This window comes from Struthio camelus, chromosome 13 (assembly GCF_040807025.1).
Source record: "Struthio camelus isolate bStrCam1 chromosome 13, bStrCam1.hap1, whole genome shotgun sequence".
Classification (NCBI taxonomy): domain Eukaryota; kingdom Metazoa; phylum Chordata; class Aves; order Struthioniformes; family Struthionidae; genus Struthio; species Struthio camelus.
This window is the reverse complement of record NC_090954.1, coordinates 8276921-8295273: the sequence shown is the minus strand read 5'-3', so window position 1 is coordinate 8295273 and position 18353 is coordinate 8276921. Positions and strand designations below refer to the sequence as shown.

The window sequence follows — 18353 nt, the reverse complement described above, 5'->3', positions numbered from 1 at the left end:
TCAAGCATCATGCAGTCCAAATCAGACACAGACACACACACACATATACACACAGTACAGTCCGCTATAAAATCGTATGATACATACACAAATCCGTGCAGAGATTTGACAGCACATCTTAGGTATTGGCCTTTCTCCAAACATGCTTTTTGGAGGTGGAAAGGGAGTAAGTATAATTGTATGCAGTCCAAATTCATTGTGATGAAGACAATGTAAATTCTGGCTTTTAGGGTGTTTTAGAGAACAATGGAATCAAAAGCTACGCTAAATTACCACTATTACCTTTTAAATCTTTTTTTTTTTCCTGTTTCACAAGTGCACTCCTGGTGCAATGCAATGACGCTATGTGTCTGTAGGGGATGGGTGGGTTTCCTGCATCAGAGAGACAACAAAATTCTTTCCCTCTTTTTGTTCCTGCCTGTGCTGGAAGTGACACATTGACAGGCCGATTGGAACAATGTGCCAAGCTATCACGCTCTTTCCATGAGCTCTGCGTCGAAGCGAGGGGATAGAATAAAATTGCTGCTCTGAGAATATTAAAAGGGAATGCATTTCATTCTCCAATTTCATTAAAACTCATTAACATTGGAATGACATGGTCACTATTTATAAATCCCCGGTGCAGATGACTTGATACAGCTGGTCAGAAGAAAAGAGGTTTGCTAGAAATGGAGTCTATTTGTATTAATAGTCATTATGCACTCCTTGGATGGTGAAGGGAGAGGGTGAGGGTACAGACAATTTCAATGTCAGCGTTTTTACCAGTCATATGTTCTTGTAACTCTTCAACAAATCACTGTCATGCTTGGAAAAAGAAAACAGTGCTTCAAAATGATGTTTTTTTAAACATAAAGCATTGCTCTGAGGAAGAGTTCTAAGCTGTTTATGCAGTCTGTAGAAGAAAAGGTCATCTTGGAGGTTAAGAATTAAGGAATGGAGAGGAATTAGGGGCAAAGAGACAAACCCAGATTTGTTTCATTTGTGAAAAATTTTCTAACTAGGATCTTTTCTGTGCAGCTTAAGTGATTGATTGGTAACATATTATGCCTCTCCCAAAGAGACAGCAAGGGGGCTTCTCCCTTCTTCGATGTGAGAACCACATGGTGACTACGGTGACTTCAGGGGACCAGCAGCACTCACTAATACAACAGGTTTTTGGGGACCTTTGGGGTACTCGAAGGCAGGGTCTACTCTCCATGCTGCAGGGAAGGACGCGTGGCCTGGAGCTGGGAGGTGCAGGAAGCCATTTCTCAGGCACATGCCAGTGGCCAAACGTGCTGTAAAGTTAAGAGTATCTCTGTGTCCGTCCAGATAAGCTTGATGCGGTGAAAATATGTATTTGAGCTGCACTGTACAGCACTGAAGCCACTAAAGACAAAGTCCTTCTACTCTAATGTTTGTAGGAGCTGTTGTTAGAGAGAAAGGCACCCAGATACACATGCCATGGGACCAGCCTCGCGTCAGCTGGCTGTGGAAAAAGGGAAGGCACAAGTAAAAATGGTGCTTGACATAACAGTAAAACCTCTGTTGGAAATGAGATCCCAGGATGTTTGCCTTCTAAGCTGGGTTTAATTTGCAGTGAACACAATGCACTTGATTTTACAAAACTGATACGTCAGAATACAGGAGTGGGCTTCCGACCTGCCTGAAGTAAGAGCCATTGAAAAAAAAACCAACAGCTTGTCATTGTAAATCCATGGGAATTAGACATTAAGGCCTCATTTTTTGATACACTTAATAAAACAAAGCAGAATCCAACCCCCTCAGAGTATGCTTGGCTTTTCTCCCGCCTGTCTGCTCCTCTCCTCCCATCTCGTGTCTCCAGCTGAGTTCCCTTCTCCAGCCCAATCTTCCTAGCGCCTTCCAGGGCTCTCTGCCTTATGGTGACTGGCCTGGCAGTCTTGATGAACTGTAACATTTATCGTTTCTCATGATCCCATGAAGTGTGTGGTATGCAGAAATGTGTACAAGCTGTAAATCGTCTACGTTTGGGGCACTTTATTGTCTGTTTTGGGAAAACAAGGGAAATAATAAATCACAAAAATACATATTTTGGCTACCGTCTGAGAAGCTGAGCATTTAGAATTGGAAAAAATTTAGTCTCCTAGCCCAGCAGTCCTCTTTCGTTGAATTGCTTAAATGGACACCAACCACTTAGTTTCCACCAGCACTGTTCAGTTTTGCTCACCTCCCAAAACTGCACTGTGGACTCTGAGTTCAGGATTTGAAGATGAAGTGAGCTAAGCAGTCCTGTGCTCTCCCAAGTTATCCTAAACTTATTAAAGAAAACAGCAATTTTGCAACAGTAGAATACATCAGGTAGGAAACACAGGTTTGCTCTTCTGGTGTATGAAATCATATGCTTTGCATATGCAGTGTATTAGTAAGAACATAGCCCAAAAATTCCTGATAAGAGCTATTTATAGTAAGAGTGGCTGGCCGCTTATTTTTGACAAGATGTTTTTATCTTTAAGCAGTAGCTGAAAGTTCCATCTAGTTTTGCATCCCATATTTTATGACGTTCAAATCCCTGCCATCTTTCAAAGGACTTTGGCTTATGAGCATGGCCTTCTGAATGACACGAGCCAGTGAACTTGGGTGTCAAGGCCATGTAATGGATTACAATAAGCTGTACCGTTTCCAAGGCTCCCCATCCATCATGCAGCTGCTTTCATCACTCGCACCGAAAGACTTAAGCCGGGATTATGACATGAACCCTGCCTTTTCTCCATCTCTCTCCGCTCTCTCTCCCTCTGCCTCTCATTAACCAAGTCTAAGAATTTGCTACTAGAGTTGCGGACTCATTGACCCAGATTCACTAATAACACGGGGGAGAGGAGATTTCTTCTGCTGGATTCCTTGCTGCTGTGTATTCTGGGCGCTATTTATGTGCAGGAGAACTAAAAGCCTCTAATAAAGATGGGGTCTGCTTTGCAGCAACGTTAGTGCGTCACCCAGCGAGGGCAAGGCAGGGACGAGGCAGGGAAATAGGGGCTTGGAGGTGAGTGTAGCCAACGTGCCTGCGCATACAGACCCCGCAGAAGCTTTTGGGCTGTTAGACCTTGGGTCCAAAGCCTGGTCCAAAAGATCATACTGGTTTAGCTCAGGGCTCCCCGCCTTGCTCTGAAAATCCCCACCGTCAAAGCCATCTACCAGATTTGTTTCCATCAGGCTTGTTTGCCTTTACCACCAGAGCACAGTTGCTTGGCTCTCTCACCTGTTCAAGAAAATAAAAAAACTACATAGATTAGTGAATGTTTTTCATTTGGTTCCAGAGGAGGAAATACTATTCTGCTCCTTTTAGTTTAGGTCTTTCCTTTGCAGGTGAAGAAAGGAGTTATCTCATTAAGAAAAAGAGTATGGCCAAGGATAAGGGCAAAGTATCTTCAGCCCAGAAAAAAAATGGAGACAAGGCCAACACCTGGAAGCTTCTCAAAGACATTAAGAAAACTGTTCAGTATATTGTTATGGTAGGTAGGTACAAAAACAAAGAGACATTAATATCCATGAAAGGAAACAAAAAAGCAGTGACAAAGAATGAAAAAGTGATGTGGCAGCATTATCCCACATTTACCTAGAGCTTTGTTCAGATTATTTGGGAACAATTTGGGGATGTATTGCAGATTTCCAAACTGGTAGGATGTCAGTAACCTTAAAAATATGCACTGGTACCTCTGAAAGTGTCTGGTTTGTTCATTCCTTGCACGCAGATTTGAGATTTAGATTTGGAATAGTCTCGGCCTCCACAAAGCACCCGTGTCCATGCCAAGGGACTGGTTTGGTGGGGCGAACGGGAGGCCCTGCCAGCCAGCCCGGGAGGACACCACCTCCGGTTGGTGCCGCTCGTGTCCGTTTTCCCAGGGCTTTGGGCTAGAGGGTCAGTTTACAAGTGTAAAAGGGCTGGGGTGGACTCAAAGATGTGCCCACATTTCCAAAAAGAAAAGTCAAATTTTGCATGAAAGGCAGGAGGGGATCTTCAGCAGCCAGGTCTGGAAATGGGAGAGAGCAGTTTTCCTGCTGGCTTCGGAACAGCGCTGGCTTTTCCTGGTATTTTGGGGCTATGCGATCACTTCTAGGTCATGGAAGATTTGCTCTCAGCGCTTTTCATCTGTGGAGCAGGCCTCCTGTCATGGTTTATTTTCTGCTTTAAGCCAGCTGGTGGATCTTGGAGAGATGTATTGGTATTTTAGCTGCACTTTCTGTCTTTTGGCTCTGATGTTAGTGTCGTTATGTGAAATTTGGTTAACCATGATAACTAGGGCCTGGGGTTATTTTTCCTGTCAAGGGAGCCATTCTCTTGCCTGCTGTTTTTTAAATGATATGGTTGAACTTTGCATTTGTATGAGCTCCCCACTACACAGAAAGTGCTTAATTTGAAAGGAACAGTCATGCACGAGTTCATTTCCTGAGGACATGTCGGGAGATGGGGGACGGCAGCAGCATGGAAAACACAGCGAGGCGTGCTGCCGGAGCGGCCCATGTTGGCCTGGGTGGTTGTTGTTCCAGAGAGAAAGGATCAGGACAAAAGGATTGTGCCTGATGCTCTCTTGCAGTTACCTCTTTGCATTTATGGGGAAATGCCTACAAGACCACAATAAATGTATCATTAACGTCTACCTAGAAAAAAAAGGATTTTAGTGTTTAAAAAAAAAACTCACTAAATGCATATTTCCAGGCATTTAGCCACACAAGCAAGAGGGTTCTCACACATTAAAATCCTGTTGGACACAGGCACAACTTCTTGCCCTGATTTTACTAGTTGAAGTCAATCCCCCTTATTCTGGTAGGGATTTTTCTTAACTGTATTGCAATGAGAGCAGCAATGTTATATGTCCACTGGATATTTGCATCAAGAGAATTAACTCGGTGCTGAAATGCGCCTTCTTGTAGTGAAAAACATTTCTATCTAAGCAATGGAAGAAACAAATGCGGTTTCAACAATTTCTAGAATATTTTACACTGTGATAGAAACTTCTCTCTTCCCCCTCCCCCCCCCCGCACACTTAGTTGAGTTTTCCAGTTGGCATGTCTTTAAGTCAGCAGTACGATTGGAAATTTAGCAGCCTTATAGTGGATTTAGTAGCCTAACTTTACAAATTCCCACTGGTGAGTGTGGCATGTGTGAAACCAACACTTTTGAGAGAGCATTTTGGCACATTTTCTTTATTTAAAAAATGTCTAAGCAGCATAGCAAATACGTAAGTGAACAGATTCTTATCTCATATTCTCAAAAGATAAAATTTCACTGGATCAGAATTTTGTTTCATTTTAGTGTTAATATTCTATCACCTGTAATAGCAGTCCAGCAGCCCAGAGCAGCTGGGGCGCTGGCGTGCTGGTGGGATGCTGCAGGTTCTTTGGCGGTACGTGTTGCGTGGTGCACAGCATGGCAAGGGCTGCCTTCTTACTGGACCGTGCTGGTCTGCTGCGATTGACTTTAGATCCATGATGGCTATTTGTACAAGCTTTCCGGAGGTGTATTACACTTCACCACAGTGTCCCTGCCTGTTGGGATTTGTGATGTTTCCGGTTAAAAAAAAAAAAACGAAGACCGCCTGCTCCCCCCTCCAGAAGCCTTGTTTAATGTTCAACAGGGTTGTTGCAGCAGTGACCTACCTCCCCGCTGTAATAGGAAACGGTTCTAATGGCACTGATAAAGCTCTGCCCGTAAAGATAAGACACGGGCGTATTAGGTAGATTCCCTTTGCCGTGTGCAGTAAGCGTTAACGGACAGATCTTGCGCTGCACGCTGCCTGTCAGCATTTTCTCTCCCTCTCTGTCTGAACAACGCGGGGAGACCCTACTCCATCTGCATGCTGATGAGCTGCCATTTGCTCGTGAGCCTGTTACCCGCAGGACGGTGGTCCCCAGAATTTCCGTTTCCTTTACATCCTTGCTTTATCCGGTTTGCATGGCTGTTGGGCACCTCGCTAACCCATGGTTTCCTTGCCTTGTGAAACCTGCTGCCTCCGGTGTAATGGGCTTCCTTGAGAGGGGACCTTCATGAAGGGATGGTCCCAGCTAAGGGACCATCTTTTGGTGCAGCTGTTGCACAGACCGTGCAGACAGACCGTGGATCTACTCGTAGCGCAGCGGGAACAGAGCGCTCTCCTTTGCGCTGTCAGGCTGTCCCCTTGCAGCTCTCTGCTGGCAGCGTTGATCTCCTCGAACGTTACTCTCTTCTCCCTCACTTTAGGGCTTTCTGTGGTGTTATCCTTGCCTGACTTGTCTGCGCAAGCACAGGCAGGATCAGTTTGGCTTAAGGTCACCTCCCCAAGCAAACAGCCCTTCTCTGTCTTGCACCCTGGAGAGCAGCAGCTTTCGTGAGAGCTCTTACACAGAATTTTATCTGCTGCCATCAGTGGGATTTCAGTGCCACAGCAAGCCTAATGGTATGAACAAATGGGTGAAAAATGTTTATTTTTAAAACTGAAACCATGATAAATATGTGGAATTTGTCCAGGGTCTGTCTGCTGTACCTTTTTGAAAGGCAAAGTGACTGTTTGTTAAAATACCTCTCCAAAGGTCAGCATAACCTAAGAAATACATGTACTGGCCTTTTTGAGAGGAAGGTAAAGTTTCAGCTGTGCGATAACCACATCTCTACTTGCTGTTGAGAGCATGGGTCTCCATTAGCGCAGCTTTGCTTTAGTGCAGCACGTGGGACGCTACAAAGGATATGCACGGCTATACTGAACTCCAATCAGTATTTCTTGTTGCAAGTTTCAGTGAGGAGCCCTTTACCTACAACGTTCACGTTTCATCGGTTGAGCTTTCTCTTCCATTTTCCTGGCTTATTTCCCGTTTGCTGAAGCCCCCCCTTCTTGCGACTGAGAGACTGATGCTGTGAGCACCGCTAGTACAGTCGGTGAGAGCACGAGCAAGGAACACAGCAACTCCAGAAGGAAAAGAAGCAAAATATTGGATGGGACCTCAGGACATCATCCGAACCCAAGGGGTTCGTGTCCTTTCGCTAATCCGGCCAGCCTCCTTAAGTGCTTACAGCGCTCAGACACTGAAGCGTTTGAGAACGTCGCAATTTTTAATCCCTTTCCTGCGAGGTGCGGGAATACTATCACTCTCTTTTAGACAGGGAAGCGAGGCATAAAGAGAAGAAATTGCTTGTTCAAAGAGTCGTAGGAATCTTATCGCTGAAAAAAAGAGTCGGCGTAGCTCTTGCTGCCTGTCGCAGCGTCAGGCACCCTGGGGCAGGCACCCTGGGGTAGGATGGCTTTTGCGCCATGAGTTTGGCTGTCATTAACCCACTAACAGGCTGCCGCTTTTGGCGGGGAGCACAGGCACGGGAGGCGAAGGTTTCGCAGGGTTTAGAGGCGTAGCAGCGGGACTAGGATGTGGTCAAAACAATAAAAGTGGAGCCGCAAATTAGGACAATTCAAATTCCCAAGCATTTTATTGAGCTCGTCTCATCTCCTTCCGGAACATAAAGGTGTAAAACACATGCCCAAGTTCAGCGTCAAGTGTCTTCTTTGGGCAAACAGTGCCTCTCCCGGCTCGGGCTGCGTGCGGCTTTATTTGCGGTGGCAACCGACAGGTGTTCATGCGAGGAGGGACCGGCGTTATAAATACATTATCCGTTCATTTCCTTCTGGAGATTTTCCTATTGTTTAGTCACAATATGCTTTCCTGTTTTTAAAAAACAAAATTAAAACTAAAAAAAAAAAAAAAGAAAGGCTGGCCTGAAGTTCCTCTCTGGCAGCGGTGGACTGAGAGCGGTGTTTGAAGTGGGCGCCGATGTAATTGCTTTTCCGTCCTCTGCGCTGCTGTCGCTGACGCTCCCCTGTCCGTCTCTTCTGCTGATGCTAAAAGCGATGTGAGCGGCACCTGCCTATGAACCGTGCAGCAGGGTGGATATCAGAAGCGCCGTGCTCGTTCTTTAGGCGCAGCTTTTCTCCACCAGCTTGACGTGGGAGGAAGGCTGATGCTGCTCGCTGGGTGGAAAGCAGGGGATCTGTGTGACACGGGAGAGGAAAGGGGAACAAAAACACTCTTCCCTCCTTCCTCCTCCTTGCCAACAAAGAGAAATTGAGGTCAGGCCACTGTATTTTGCAGGGGAGTTATTTTTAAGCATTCTAGAAAAATGCAATTCAATTGATTATTAAGCTAGAGCTGCTCTACACCAGGCAGCTCTTGCCAGCCGAGGTCTGATGCAGCGTTAAGTCCCCGCAGGAACCCTCGGGTTTGTCCTGGAGCATCGTTTGGTGACTAAGCTTAGACTGTGTCCAAAGCTGAGCCGCACAAAGGGCCCGGGAAGAAAAGCTGGGAGCCAGTGTGGGAAACCATGGCCAGAACAGTATTCACATCTCTCTGCTGAGACATGCTAGCCCAGCGTTACATGCTAGCTCGGTTCGTACCACCATGCCTCGCTTTACTAAGGAAACCCAAAATTGTTATTTCCTCTGCAGCAGCGTCGTTTGTTGGGAACATTTGCAGGCAGACACACGCAGCAGCACGCACATGAAGTTGGGTCAGTGCTGAAAGCAGCCATCTTCTGTATTTTAGCTCTTCAGGAGGCAAGAAACAAAATTTCTCCGTGGAATACCCTAGAGGAATGGCTCCCGCAGCCCCTGATTCCACAAGGAAAATGCCCTGGGGAGCATTGCCTGAGCAAGCATGGCCCGGGCTGGCCTCCTGCAGACCAAGGAGACCTTTTCCTGGACCTCGGTGAGCCCCCGGGAAGGTGTCCGGCCCGTGGCACTGCTGCGGTGGAGATGCTAACACCCGCCAGGCACCGTGGGTGACCGGCAGCCGGGCACGGGGGTGTAAACAGCCGGGGAAGCGTTTCCTTCTCCCGGTCTTCCCAAGGACTCTGCCTTGTTGGCCCTGGCAGCAAAATGGCAAAACCCCGGTTGATGGTGAGGGCAAGGGTATATTTATTTACATTAGTGTACAGACAGGATTAGCCATTACCTTGTACTAAGCAGTGAGTGTCACGTGCAGCACAAATGAAGGGAGTACAAAAGACCTTTTATTAAGCTACTGCTTTTGCCTGGGGTAATTTAGGACTCCCCTTTTTTCTTTGTGAAAACAGGAACTTTGTGCCTTGATAGCTCTTTGACTCCTGTTGCAGATGCCTCATTTCGAGGGGTAATCCTTTTTTCAGATGCTGCCCGCAACCCCTCTTCCCTTGTGTTTGCAAGCCCAGCTGTTGCTTAGGGGCTTTAGTAATTCAGCGCGTGCAAGTCCCAGCCTCTCACTGCCCTACCTGGTATGTTTTTGCTTGCAAGGAGGTGTCACAATTGTGGATTTCTTGCCAGCCCTCCCAATTGAGTTCCCAGCATCTTCTGTTGTTTCTTTCCAAGAGAGGAAAGCGCCAGAAAATCCTTCCCTTGACACGAAGCAAGCCAGAGGTTACACACAGGGAGGAAGCAGCTTGAAGGAAGGGACAGAGAGACGATTTTTAAAGCTTCAGACTTGGCAAAATATTTACAAATAAATGTGTGCATGTGGTGCAGTTTCATATTTAGTAGGATAACTTTGAGCGCTCAGGCCTTCTTCCATTTTTGCTTTAGGAATCTACAAAGCCAAGTGCAAAAAAGAAGAGAGGTGGGGTGGATGGGAAAGGGGAGACTGAAGAAACGGAAGTGCCTGTAACAGTGGTGGTGGTGGTAGTTGTGGTCGTGGTCATGGGAGTCTCAGTCTTGGAGTTAGACCCCATGTGTCAGGAGCTGTACAGAAGAGACGGTCTGCCTCAGTGAACTAGTAGCTAAGGCTCAAGATTGAAAGCCTAAGTTCTTTTTTCGTTTCTGCTTCGCGCTTGTATGAACTTCACTGTAGGCCTCAAGTCTACTTTTCTTGAAATTGATCTCGAAATTGCTATTGACTTTAAATGCTGCAGGATCTCATCCATAAATTCTCCTTCTCCCATCTGTAAAATGAGGATGGCAGGATTTCTGTGCCATCTGTGGTGCTGTGAAGCTAAAAGCAATAAGCGTTTATAAAGTGCTTTGAGCGCGAATGGCAGGTTCTGTGTAAAGGAGAGGCTTTACGGGGTGAAACGTTCCTTAATGTGCCAGTTGGATCTGATACCTGAACCAGGGGCTGGGCTGAAAGTTTTGGAAGAACACTCTGGTGATGTGGAGGGAGTACTCCAGCTTCTAAATGCCGTGGTTTACTTGTAAGGGTCAAAAGCTCCTTTTCACTGCTACCAAATTAAGGGACAGAGGAGTCAGGGGCTTCGTGTCCCACAAAAAAATCGGTATCTTATCAGTATCACCTTTCAGCTTAAGCATCTCTGATTTTAATAAACATGATTCTCAGCGATGGTGTGAATCTGGCCACAGTCAGCCAAGCTGCTGTTTTAACAACACATGCATTTTAAATAGGAAACTTAGAGTCACAGTCAAAAGTATTAGGCCTTTCCGAATGGAATAGGATGCATCTAATCAGAATAAAAAGATGTCAGGCTTTGCAGGGTGTAAAAGGGCAGGCAGGTTGCCAGACCTTTGCCCCAAAGTGCCAGACTGGCATTATATTTGCATAAAGCCGAGGGCCAGTTTGCATAACAAAGAGCAGACTGTGGCTGGCCACAGCATTTCAAGTGTAAATAGAGCAGTTTCCAACAAGCAATGCAAAGCAACACTGAAATGCCAGCAGAAAGCCAGTTGCAGGGTTTCACTGGCTGAGCAAACCAGGTTAAGCATTTCTAACGGTGCTGATGTTTTCTCCTTTTGCAGACACAAGTCACCAGACCCGTTCTGTGTCCAGCCGACCCTATTACAGTTTGCCCAACAGCAGCCATGAGAGACGCTCTGTCCTTGCTATCACAGAGCCGCCACGTTTCCACTCCCAAGCCAAAGGCAAGAATGTCCGTCTGGATGCTCACTCTCGCAAGGCCACTCGCAGGAACAGTTTCTGTAACGGGGTCACCTTCACCAACCGGCCCATCCACCTCTACGAGAAAGTGAGGCTCAAGCTGGTGGCTGTGCACCATGGATGGAGTGGTGCCCTACGCTTTGGCTTCACTATCCATGACCCATCGCAGATGAGCTCTGACGACATACCAAAGTACGCCTGTCCGGACCTGGTGACCCGACCTGGATACTGGGCCAAAGCTTTGCCAGAGAGGTTTGCTGTCAGAGACAATATCTTGGCCTTCTGGGTTGACCGTCATGGGAGAGTCTTCTACAGTATTAATGACGAGGAGCCAATATTGTTTCACTGTGGTATTAAAGTTTCCAGTCCTCTCTGGGCGCTCATAGATGTCTACGGAATTACCCATGAAGTGCAAATACTAGGTAGGTGTATATTTTGGCCAGTGGCATACTCTTGTGGTTGTTATTTCCACAAAGTAAGTCAATGGCATGATCATGGAGAAAAGATGCATGATCTGTCTATCTATCTGGTTGATTATTTCTATGGGACACTTAAGAACAACTAATTTATTGTTGGCTTTGTACCTCAAAGTAACTGTTTTTCTTTTCCTAATGGAGGGAGATCCAGAGGGCAATACATTTCAGAGATGTCAGAGACGGAAAGTCCTAAGGCTGTGCATTATAGTGATGGGCTAGATGGGAATCTTTACAGTGCAGTGTAACTGTGCCAAGCCTTGTTTGGAGCTCAGACCTGCTGCTGCAGTGTGTTGCAGCACAGTGCTGCTTTACAGCAAGGTGCTCAGGGACTGAAGAGATAAAGCTGACCAGCTCTGGCTTCCACTGTTCTCTTCCAGCTACCAGTTACTGCCAGTCCCCCGAGCGCTGTGACCCATTCCCAAGCGTGTCCTAGCATCTTCCCCAGCCCCTGGCTGAAGCTGCAGCCTGGATCTCTTACCTCTACTGAGGACTGCTTACAGCCTCTCATGTTAGCTTCCCAAGCTGCTGTGGGATTTTCAGGAAACACCTAGGCATGGGAGAGGGCAGTCTGTCAGCGGTGGTGGTGTCAAACCCTGAGTTTGGAAACCTATTCCCAGCCTATTATCTTCACATTCCCTCCCTCTCCTGATTTGTTTCGTTTAGACAAGAGACTTAAGGTCATTTTGTCTTTGATTTCTCCTCAAGGTCTTGTGTTACAGGTGATGGTAGCTCTTGGCCTTGATGGCCGCCTAGATCAGTAGCTTAACAAGCTGTGTTTGCAAACATAACCTGACTTACCCCTTCCCTTACAAGTGGTCATCACTGTGTGCTTGTAAAAGCGCTGGCTGCAGCACAGGATGTAATCTGCCAGCTGAAGAGTGATGAGAAAGGTAATGCTGCTCCTCTTTGCTTTGAGGTCCTTGCCACAGTATATCACAGCTCCCTTCACCCCACGAGTAGAGCTCTGCATTCAGGTGATGCCTGTCTGATTTACAAGGAACGGCCCCTTGGGTGGATTGCAAGAGAGGATGAATTTGTTCCCATTAGCAAACTGAATGAATTGCCATGGAATGACTTACCTTTTGTGACTTTTAAGGCATTGAAATTTCAAGTGAATTCAGTGTTAGATATAGAGTGCTTTCGACTGGTGTGCACCATAGGGAATCCTTTTAAAATACAACTGTGTTCCCCTCTCCTGGAGGCTCCCAGGAGTTGATTTAATCTTAACAGCCAAGCGAAGCTGCACCAGCTGCAAAGGATGGTGCTTCTGTCCTCACACTGAATAGACACCAGCTATAAGCTGTGAAATGGTTAGTTTAGTGGGTGTGCAGCTCTGAAGGATATGCTTCAAAATGGTACCAATTATTTTACAGCCAAGAATGCTATGCATAAACAACACTTTGCACTGCCTGCTCTGTTTGTCTTAAATGTGTAATTAAACCTCACCAGTAGCTTATCCTGTAATTGCAGCTGTGACATGCTTCAGCCTCTGGTGCTCATCACAGAAGTGAAGGAACGTTTGCAGTATTGGGCAGTACAGCTACTGCACTACAGCAGTCCTTCTTCCTCTTTAAATTACAGTTAGAAAAATAAAATTCTGCTTATTTCCTCCCACTGCTTCCCCAATCCTGGCCTGTGGTAGCCAAGTGTGCAGAATGAAAGGTGAGGCCTGAGGGCACCTGTCCTCTGGGTTTTTTTTTTCATCAAAGTCCCAAGCCCCACAACCTACTCAGGGGACCAAACTGGTTTACCACAGATGCAGCCAGTGCCTGAGCAGACATGCCCGTCTCCCTGACTCCTCCTTCCAAATTTTTTGCAAATAGAGAGAGCTGAGAAATGTAGCCGAAATGCAGATGCACGAAATGCGTCTTTCAGCATCGGGAAGCTTGGACGTGTCTTGCTCCTCTGTTGGAGCATTTCTTGCCAAATTCCCTGTACTCGCAAGCTGCAGCTGGTCCAGCCATCAAGACTACGCTGGAGGCCTCCCCTGCGTGGGCTTCGGAGCTCAGGCAGCTTGTCTTCTGCAGCTGCTGAATAGGTTCGGGTGTTTTACCTTCTTTGGTAAAAGCCTTGTGATTTTTCTCCTCTAAGTAGCAGGCAGTGCTGGTGCTGTAATGCTTCACCCTTCTCCATCTTTGGGGACGTAAGGAGGTGGTTTCATTCAGATGCTCTTATCTCCAGATGCTTTGAGCTTTCTGAACTGTTCAGTGCCTTCTCTTCAGCGAGAAATGTCCAAGCCACCCTAGGCAGTGCTGCTGGTAGAGGGAAAGGCATTCCCTAACCTCTCCACACCTTTAAATTCCCCTTTGGCCTGGTGTGGCCAAGGTGAAAATCTGGGAACTGAGTTAAGAGTCAGTATCCTGGCTTTCTCTTTGCTGTGAAAGCGGAAAATAGCACTCTTAATTCAAAAAATGTTCCATCTAACACCTGCAACAAGTAGTTTTGTAGCAAACTCCCAGTTAAAAATCTCCTCTTCCAAACAGATTTTCAAGTTCTATACTGGTGTGAACACCCCGCGATACTAGCTGTGGTTTGACTTGCTGATAAAAGACATCAGCAATGCTGGTGGGCTGTGTGAGGGACAATACTCTCTAGTCAGATGGATAGGTTTTAACAAGGTGACTGCGCCTGAGATATTTATGTAAATTGACCTCTCTTGGGCACACCTGTGCCTAGACATGTCACAGGTACAAGAGAATGTGTGTGAAAGAAATAAATATATATTCAGACTTGTGCTTCTTTGCCCATTACTGTATTGCGGATTTGGCTTGCATGGGACCTTTGGACAACTAGATATTGAGCCATTTCCTTCTTTTATAGAGCAACCTCAAAACTATTGGACCCCCCTACCAGAAAAGCTGTAGGACCACACTGGTTTTATGGGTTTTCCCAGTTCACCAGTGGAAGGGGCTCTCAGATTACAGGAATACTTTATAATGCTACTTGTTTTTCAGTTAGTGCCAAGCTGCAGCCACGCATTGCTTTTCCATTCAGAAGAATGGATTTCAGATAGTCTGTAGGCTGAAATAATAACAATAGTAACAACAAAAGTAGTTAGTTGTTACTTGACTCTAACATCCCTCATTTATCCCTGGATTTATCTCACAGATAGCATGTTTGCAGAGACCATGACCACTGCCCGTCTCAGCTCTGCACGACTCAGCACTTGCCTTCCCCAGAGCAACCATGATTCAGCCAACTTCAATAACAATGAACTGGAGAATAACCAAGTGGTGGCCAAAATTGCTAACCTAAATTTGAGTCGGGTACCAGGACTTCCGACAGACAACCACATCATCCCCTGTTGCCCAAACAGACGGCAGCGTGCCCAGGGGGTTCCGGCCTTCCTGGATACAGATCTGCGATTCCACCCCACCCGCGGACCTGACGTTACCTTTTCTCAGGACCGGATGGTTGCATGCACCAATTGGCAAGAAAGCAATAGGACTTTGATGTTTTCTGACCGGCCTTTGCACGTTGGTGAAAGCCTCTTTGTGGAAGTAGGACATCTTGGGTTGCCATATTATGGGGCCCTTTCATTTGGCATCACTTCTTGTGATCCAAGTACTTTACGGACAAATGAACTCCCAGCAGATCCAGACTTTCTTTTGGACCGCAAGGAGTACTGGGTGGTTTACCGAGCTTTCCCTGTCCTCAACAGTGGCGACATTCTCAGTTTCATGGTCTTGCCGAATGGAGAGGTGCACCACGGGGTGAATGGAGCCAGCCGAGGAATGCTAATGTGTGTGGACACCTCACAGTCTCTCTGGGTGTTTTTTACGATCCATGGTGTAATCAACCAGCTCAAAATATTGGGTAAGTAAGTGCAGCCAAAAGAAATAGTAAGGGGGAACTTCCACCTGGCTAGTGAAGTTTCTTGGGCCAGAAAGCAAGCTGCAGGCTTGCCTTAGCAGTGTTGGCTTTAGCAGAGCTGCTAGCATGAGTGAAGTGATGCAGCTTCTGATCTGACCTTGCTTTCCCAAACAAGAACAAGTGAGATGTGGTAGCTGTAACGCAGATGTATGCAGCATATATAAGTCTGCCAGAAACGGATGAGACTTGAAATGTGAAATAAGCGACAGGGAAGGAGGCGGCGATGGTTGTGTGTGTCGCTGGTTAGTTTTTAGGGAAGTTGTGTATAAAAGAGATTCTTTGTAAGCCTGCTGTGCCAGCCAATAGGTATGAAACGCCTGAGTCAGCAGCAGCGATGATTTCTGTTAGAGAAGTTGTGGTTTAAGTATGTGTGTTGTGTGTACTTACGGATAGTAAGCACTCCTCAAGCACTGCAGCAGCACTGGTATCAAATATCACATTTTAATTATTGCTAGTGACCCATTACAGCGCTTTTCCTTTTCTCTCTTTAAGGACACTGTCAGCACATCAGATCTTGATGGCTTTGTAAAACAGATTTTTCTCATTTAAAGCAAGATGCTTTCCCAGCTGCCTCAGCACTGACAAGGAGACAGTGATAACTTGAGGCTGCTGTTGGAGAAAGCAGGACTACAGGGGAGTGACCTAATACCACAAAATCATGGGTGTTAGATAACCTGTTCTTCACCTTATTGAAGTACTGGACAGAAATTATATGATGGCATAGCAAGGTCCAGTACTTGATGGCCCGGGAGGTCACATGTAAAATTATGCACCTATGACACTTAACGCAGCAGCAGCTGTACTTTATTGTTAAAGCACATTGCCACACAGTGTGGAAGTGAGTCACCAGGCTGAGGAACATGTAGCTCAAGGTTTTGGGATCTCCATGCGAGATGTATGTTCGCCCTGCAGCTGGCTGAACCTCTGCTGTGTTTGCAGGCACTGTGCAGTCCAGCCCAGTGACCGTCTCTCCCTCAGGATCCCCCGGCGGCTCACAGTATGACAGCGACTCAGATATGGCCTTCAGTGTGAACAGGTCATCGTCTGCTTCAGAGTCATCGCTCGGTAAGGGAGAGCTCAGCCCTGAGCTCTGGGCTGGGAGATATGCTGCTGTCTGTGCAGCGTATTGAACTGCAGCTTGCCCCCTGCGAGGGCAGGAGTTCAGGTTGTCCCAGACTGCACTACACTGAGACATGAACGCACGCTGATAGCATATGCCAGGACTATATAAAATCGCAGGGCGAGGTTGGTGGGGAGATGTTACCTCTCCTCTGAGACCGACAGAAATAACTGGAAGGAAAAACAAATAGGTGAGAAGCTTTTCACAGCCTGAAGAAGGGCTGTGTGTTACTTCTCACTGCATCAGTTAGTCGAGAAGACATTACTGGTCTCTGCAAAGCTTGCCTGGCAGCGGCCACGGTGCTAGCACAGCAGAGGTGCGCCGTGTCGCATGTCTGCGGGTTAATGGGACTGCGAGAGACGGGAACTCCCAGGCTCCTGTCCCAGATCCCCAGCTACATGCTCCCAAGCTTTGCACAAACCAGACCGGCCTGTCTTGGTGCTGCCAGTTGTCCGCTCCCGGACGGCTGCCCAAGGAAATGTTCATGTGCTATTGTTTGGCTCTCAGGCAGAGGTGCACGAATTCGCTGCCTGATACTGTCGCTGGTACGTGCCATTGCTGGGCGTGCTGCAGCAGCACGGCACAGACTGCTGGGCACCGAGGCACCCTGCTCGGAGCACAGCTCCGTCTGGGAGCTCACCGGCACCCTGAAACGGGTGTGCAAATAGCATTGCTGATTGGGGAAGCCCAGGCAAGCGGCACTTGGCCCCTCTCTGTATAAAACAGATGTCGAGCTCTGGCTGGAACGATACTTGTGCTACCAATTAGATAGGTAAAATAAGCTGGGATTTTATTTGGCCAAATAAACCAGGCAACGACTAAGGGAGAAAGTGCCTTAAAAAATATACTTGCAGGGAGGTGCATGTTGTACGTTATCAGTCAGGCTTGCGCCATCCTGGGGACTGAACGGTCTTGTTTCTTCTTCCTCCTTTGCAGTGACTGCTCCCAGCTCCCCCCTGAGTCCTCCCATCTCTCCTGTCTTCCCTCCTCCGGAGCCATCAAGCAGCAAGAACGGGGAGTGCACCGTCTGCTTTGACAGCGAGGTGGACACAGTGATCTACACCTGCGGACACATGTGCCTCTGCAACACCTGTGGTCTTAAGCTGAAGAAACAACTCAATGCCTGCTGCCCAATCTGCCGACGGGTCATCAAAGATGTTATTAAAATATACCGTCCTTAGTGCCCGGCTTGGGCTGTAGGAGGGGAGAACTCCGCTAGCAGTAACCATGCCTTTCCGTCCCTGCTTATGGGTTATCGTGCTGGTCAGTTGTTATCAAGTGGCTCGTTATCTGTGTTTCCTTATTTGACTGGTAGGGCACAATTCAGGGATAAAATTGAGCTGAGGATCTAATGGGGCCCAAAGCCTAGGCTGCCATACAAGCCAGGCTTTGAAAAGTCGCGTGCCCGCAGATGAAGTCAGTGAATCACTTTATGGACGCAGCCCAGCTGCAAATGAGAAATTTCCTGTGCAAAGGCTCCTTTTTTCCCCTGAGGAGAAGGCTAGCTGTGGTGCAGACCAGGACGGGGAGGTTGCCATTACTTCAGTGCCAGGTGCCACCGGAGTTCCCAGCCCCCAAACCCAAACACCTCTGAGGTGCCGCTGCCTGCCTGCAGTAGCGCCTGGCGCCCTGTTGTGATAGAACAAAATCTCGTCTTTGGACAAGACACAGTTGGAAGTGTTCAGAGTGGGCAGAAGTGATCTGGAAATGTTACATTCATCTTCTTGTTTGTAACTGGGGAACAAGTTCAGGCCAAAACAGTAGCACAGCAAGATTTGCGCTTGTTTGGGTTTTGGCCTCCTGAACCGGCTGTTGGGGCACATGGAGAAGCTGGTTTGAACTTAGATGAAGCAGCTTTTGGGGTTTTTTTTGGCAGAGAAGGAATTTTTTGGACAGGGAGGCTGAGCGAGACCTAGGGAGCAGCCACTGGGGCTAGAAGCTATGAACATGAGCCCTTTTACAACCCCCAGACAATCAGAATAGCTGTAGCAACAATGACTGAGTAGCGGTCAGTAGTGATGGGTTGTTTAACGCATCTCCGGTATGGCTGG

General features: G+C 47.2%; 1 protein-coding gene across 3 annotated transcripts in view; it reads left to right on the top strand.

The window, feature by feature from the left end:
- The window catches only part of NEURL1B (neuralized E3 ubiquitin protein ligase 1B), a 156483-nt gene extending 138130 nt beyond the window's left edge, over positions 1-18353 (top strand). For 2 of the 3 annotated variants that reach the window (XM_068959381.1, XM_068959382.1), the window contains exons 2-5: positions 10695-11255; positions 14418-15125; positions 16122-16247; positions 17239-18353. In XM_068959381.1, coding sequence (XP_068815482.1) covers positions 10695-11255; positions 14418-15125; positions 16122-16247; positions 17239-17483 — 1640 coding nt within the window. In that variant the 3' untranslated portion in view covers positions 17484-18353. The remainder of the gene's footprint in view (positions 1-10694; positions 11256-14417; positions 15126-16121; positions 16248-17238) is intronic. The other variant, XM_068959384.1, reaches the window with a different exon arrangement.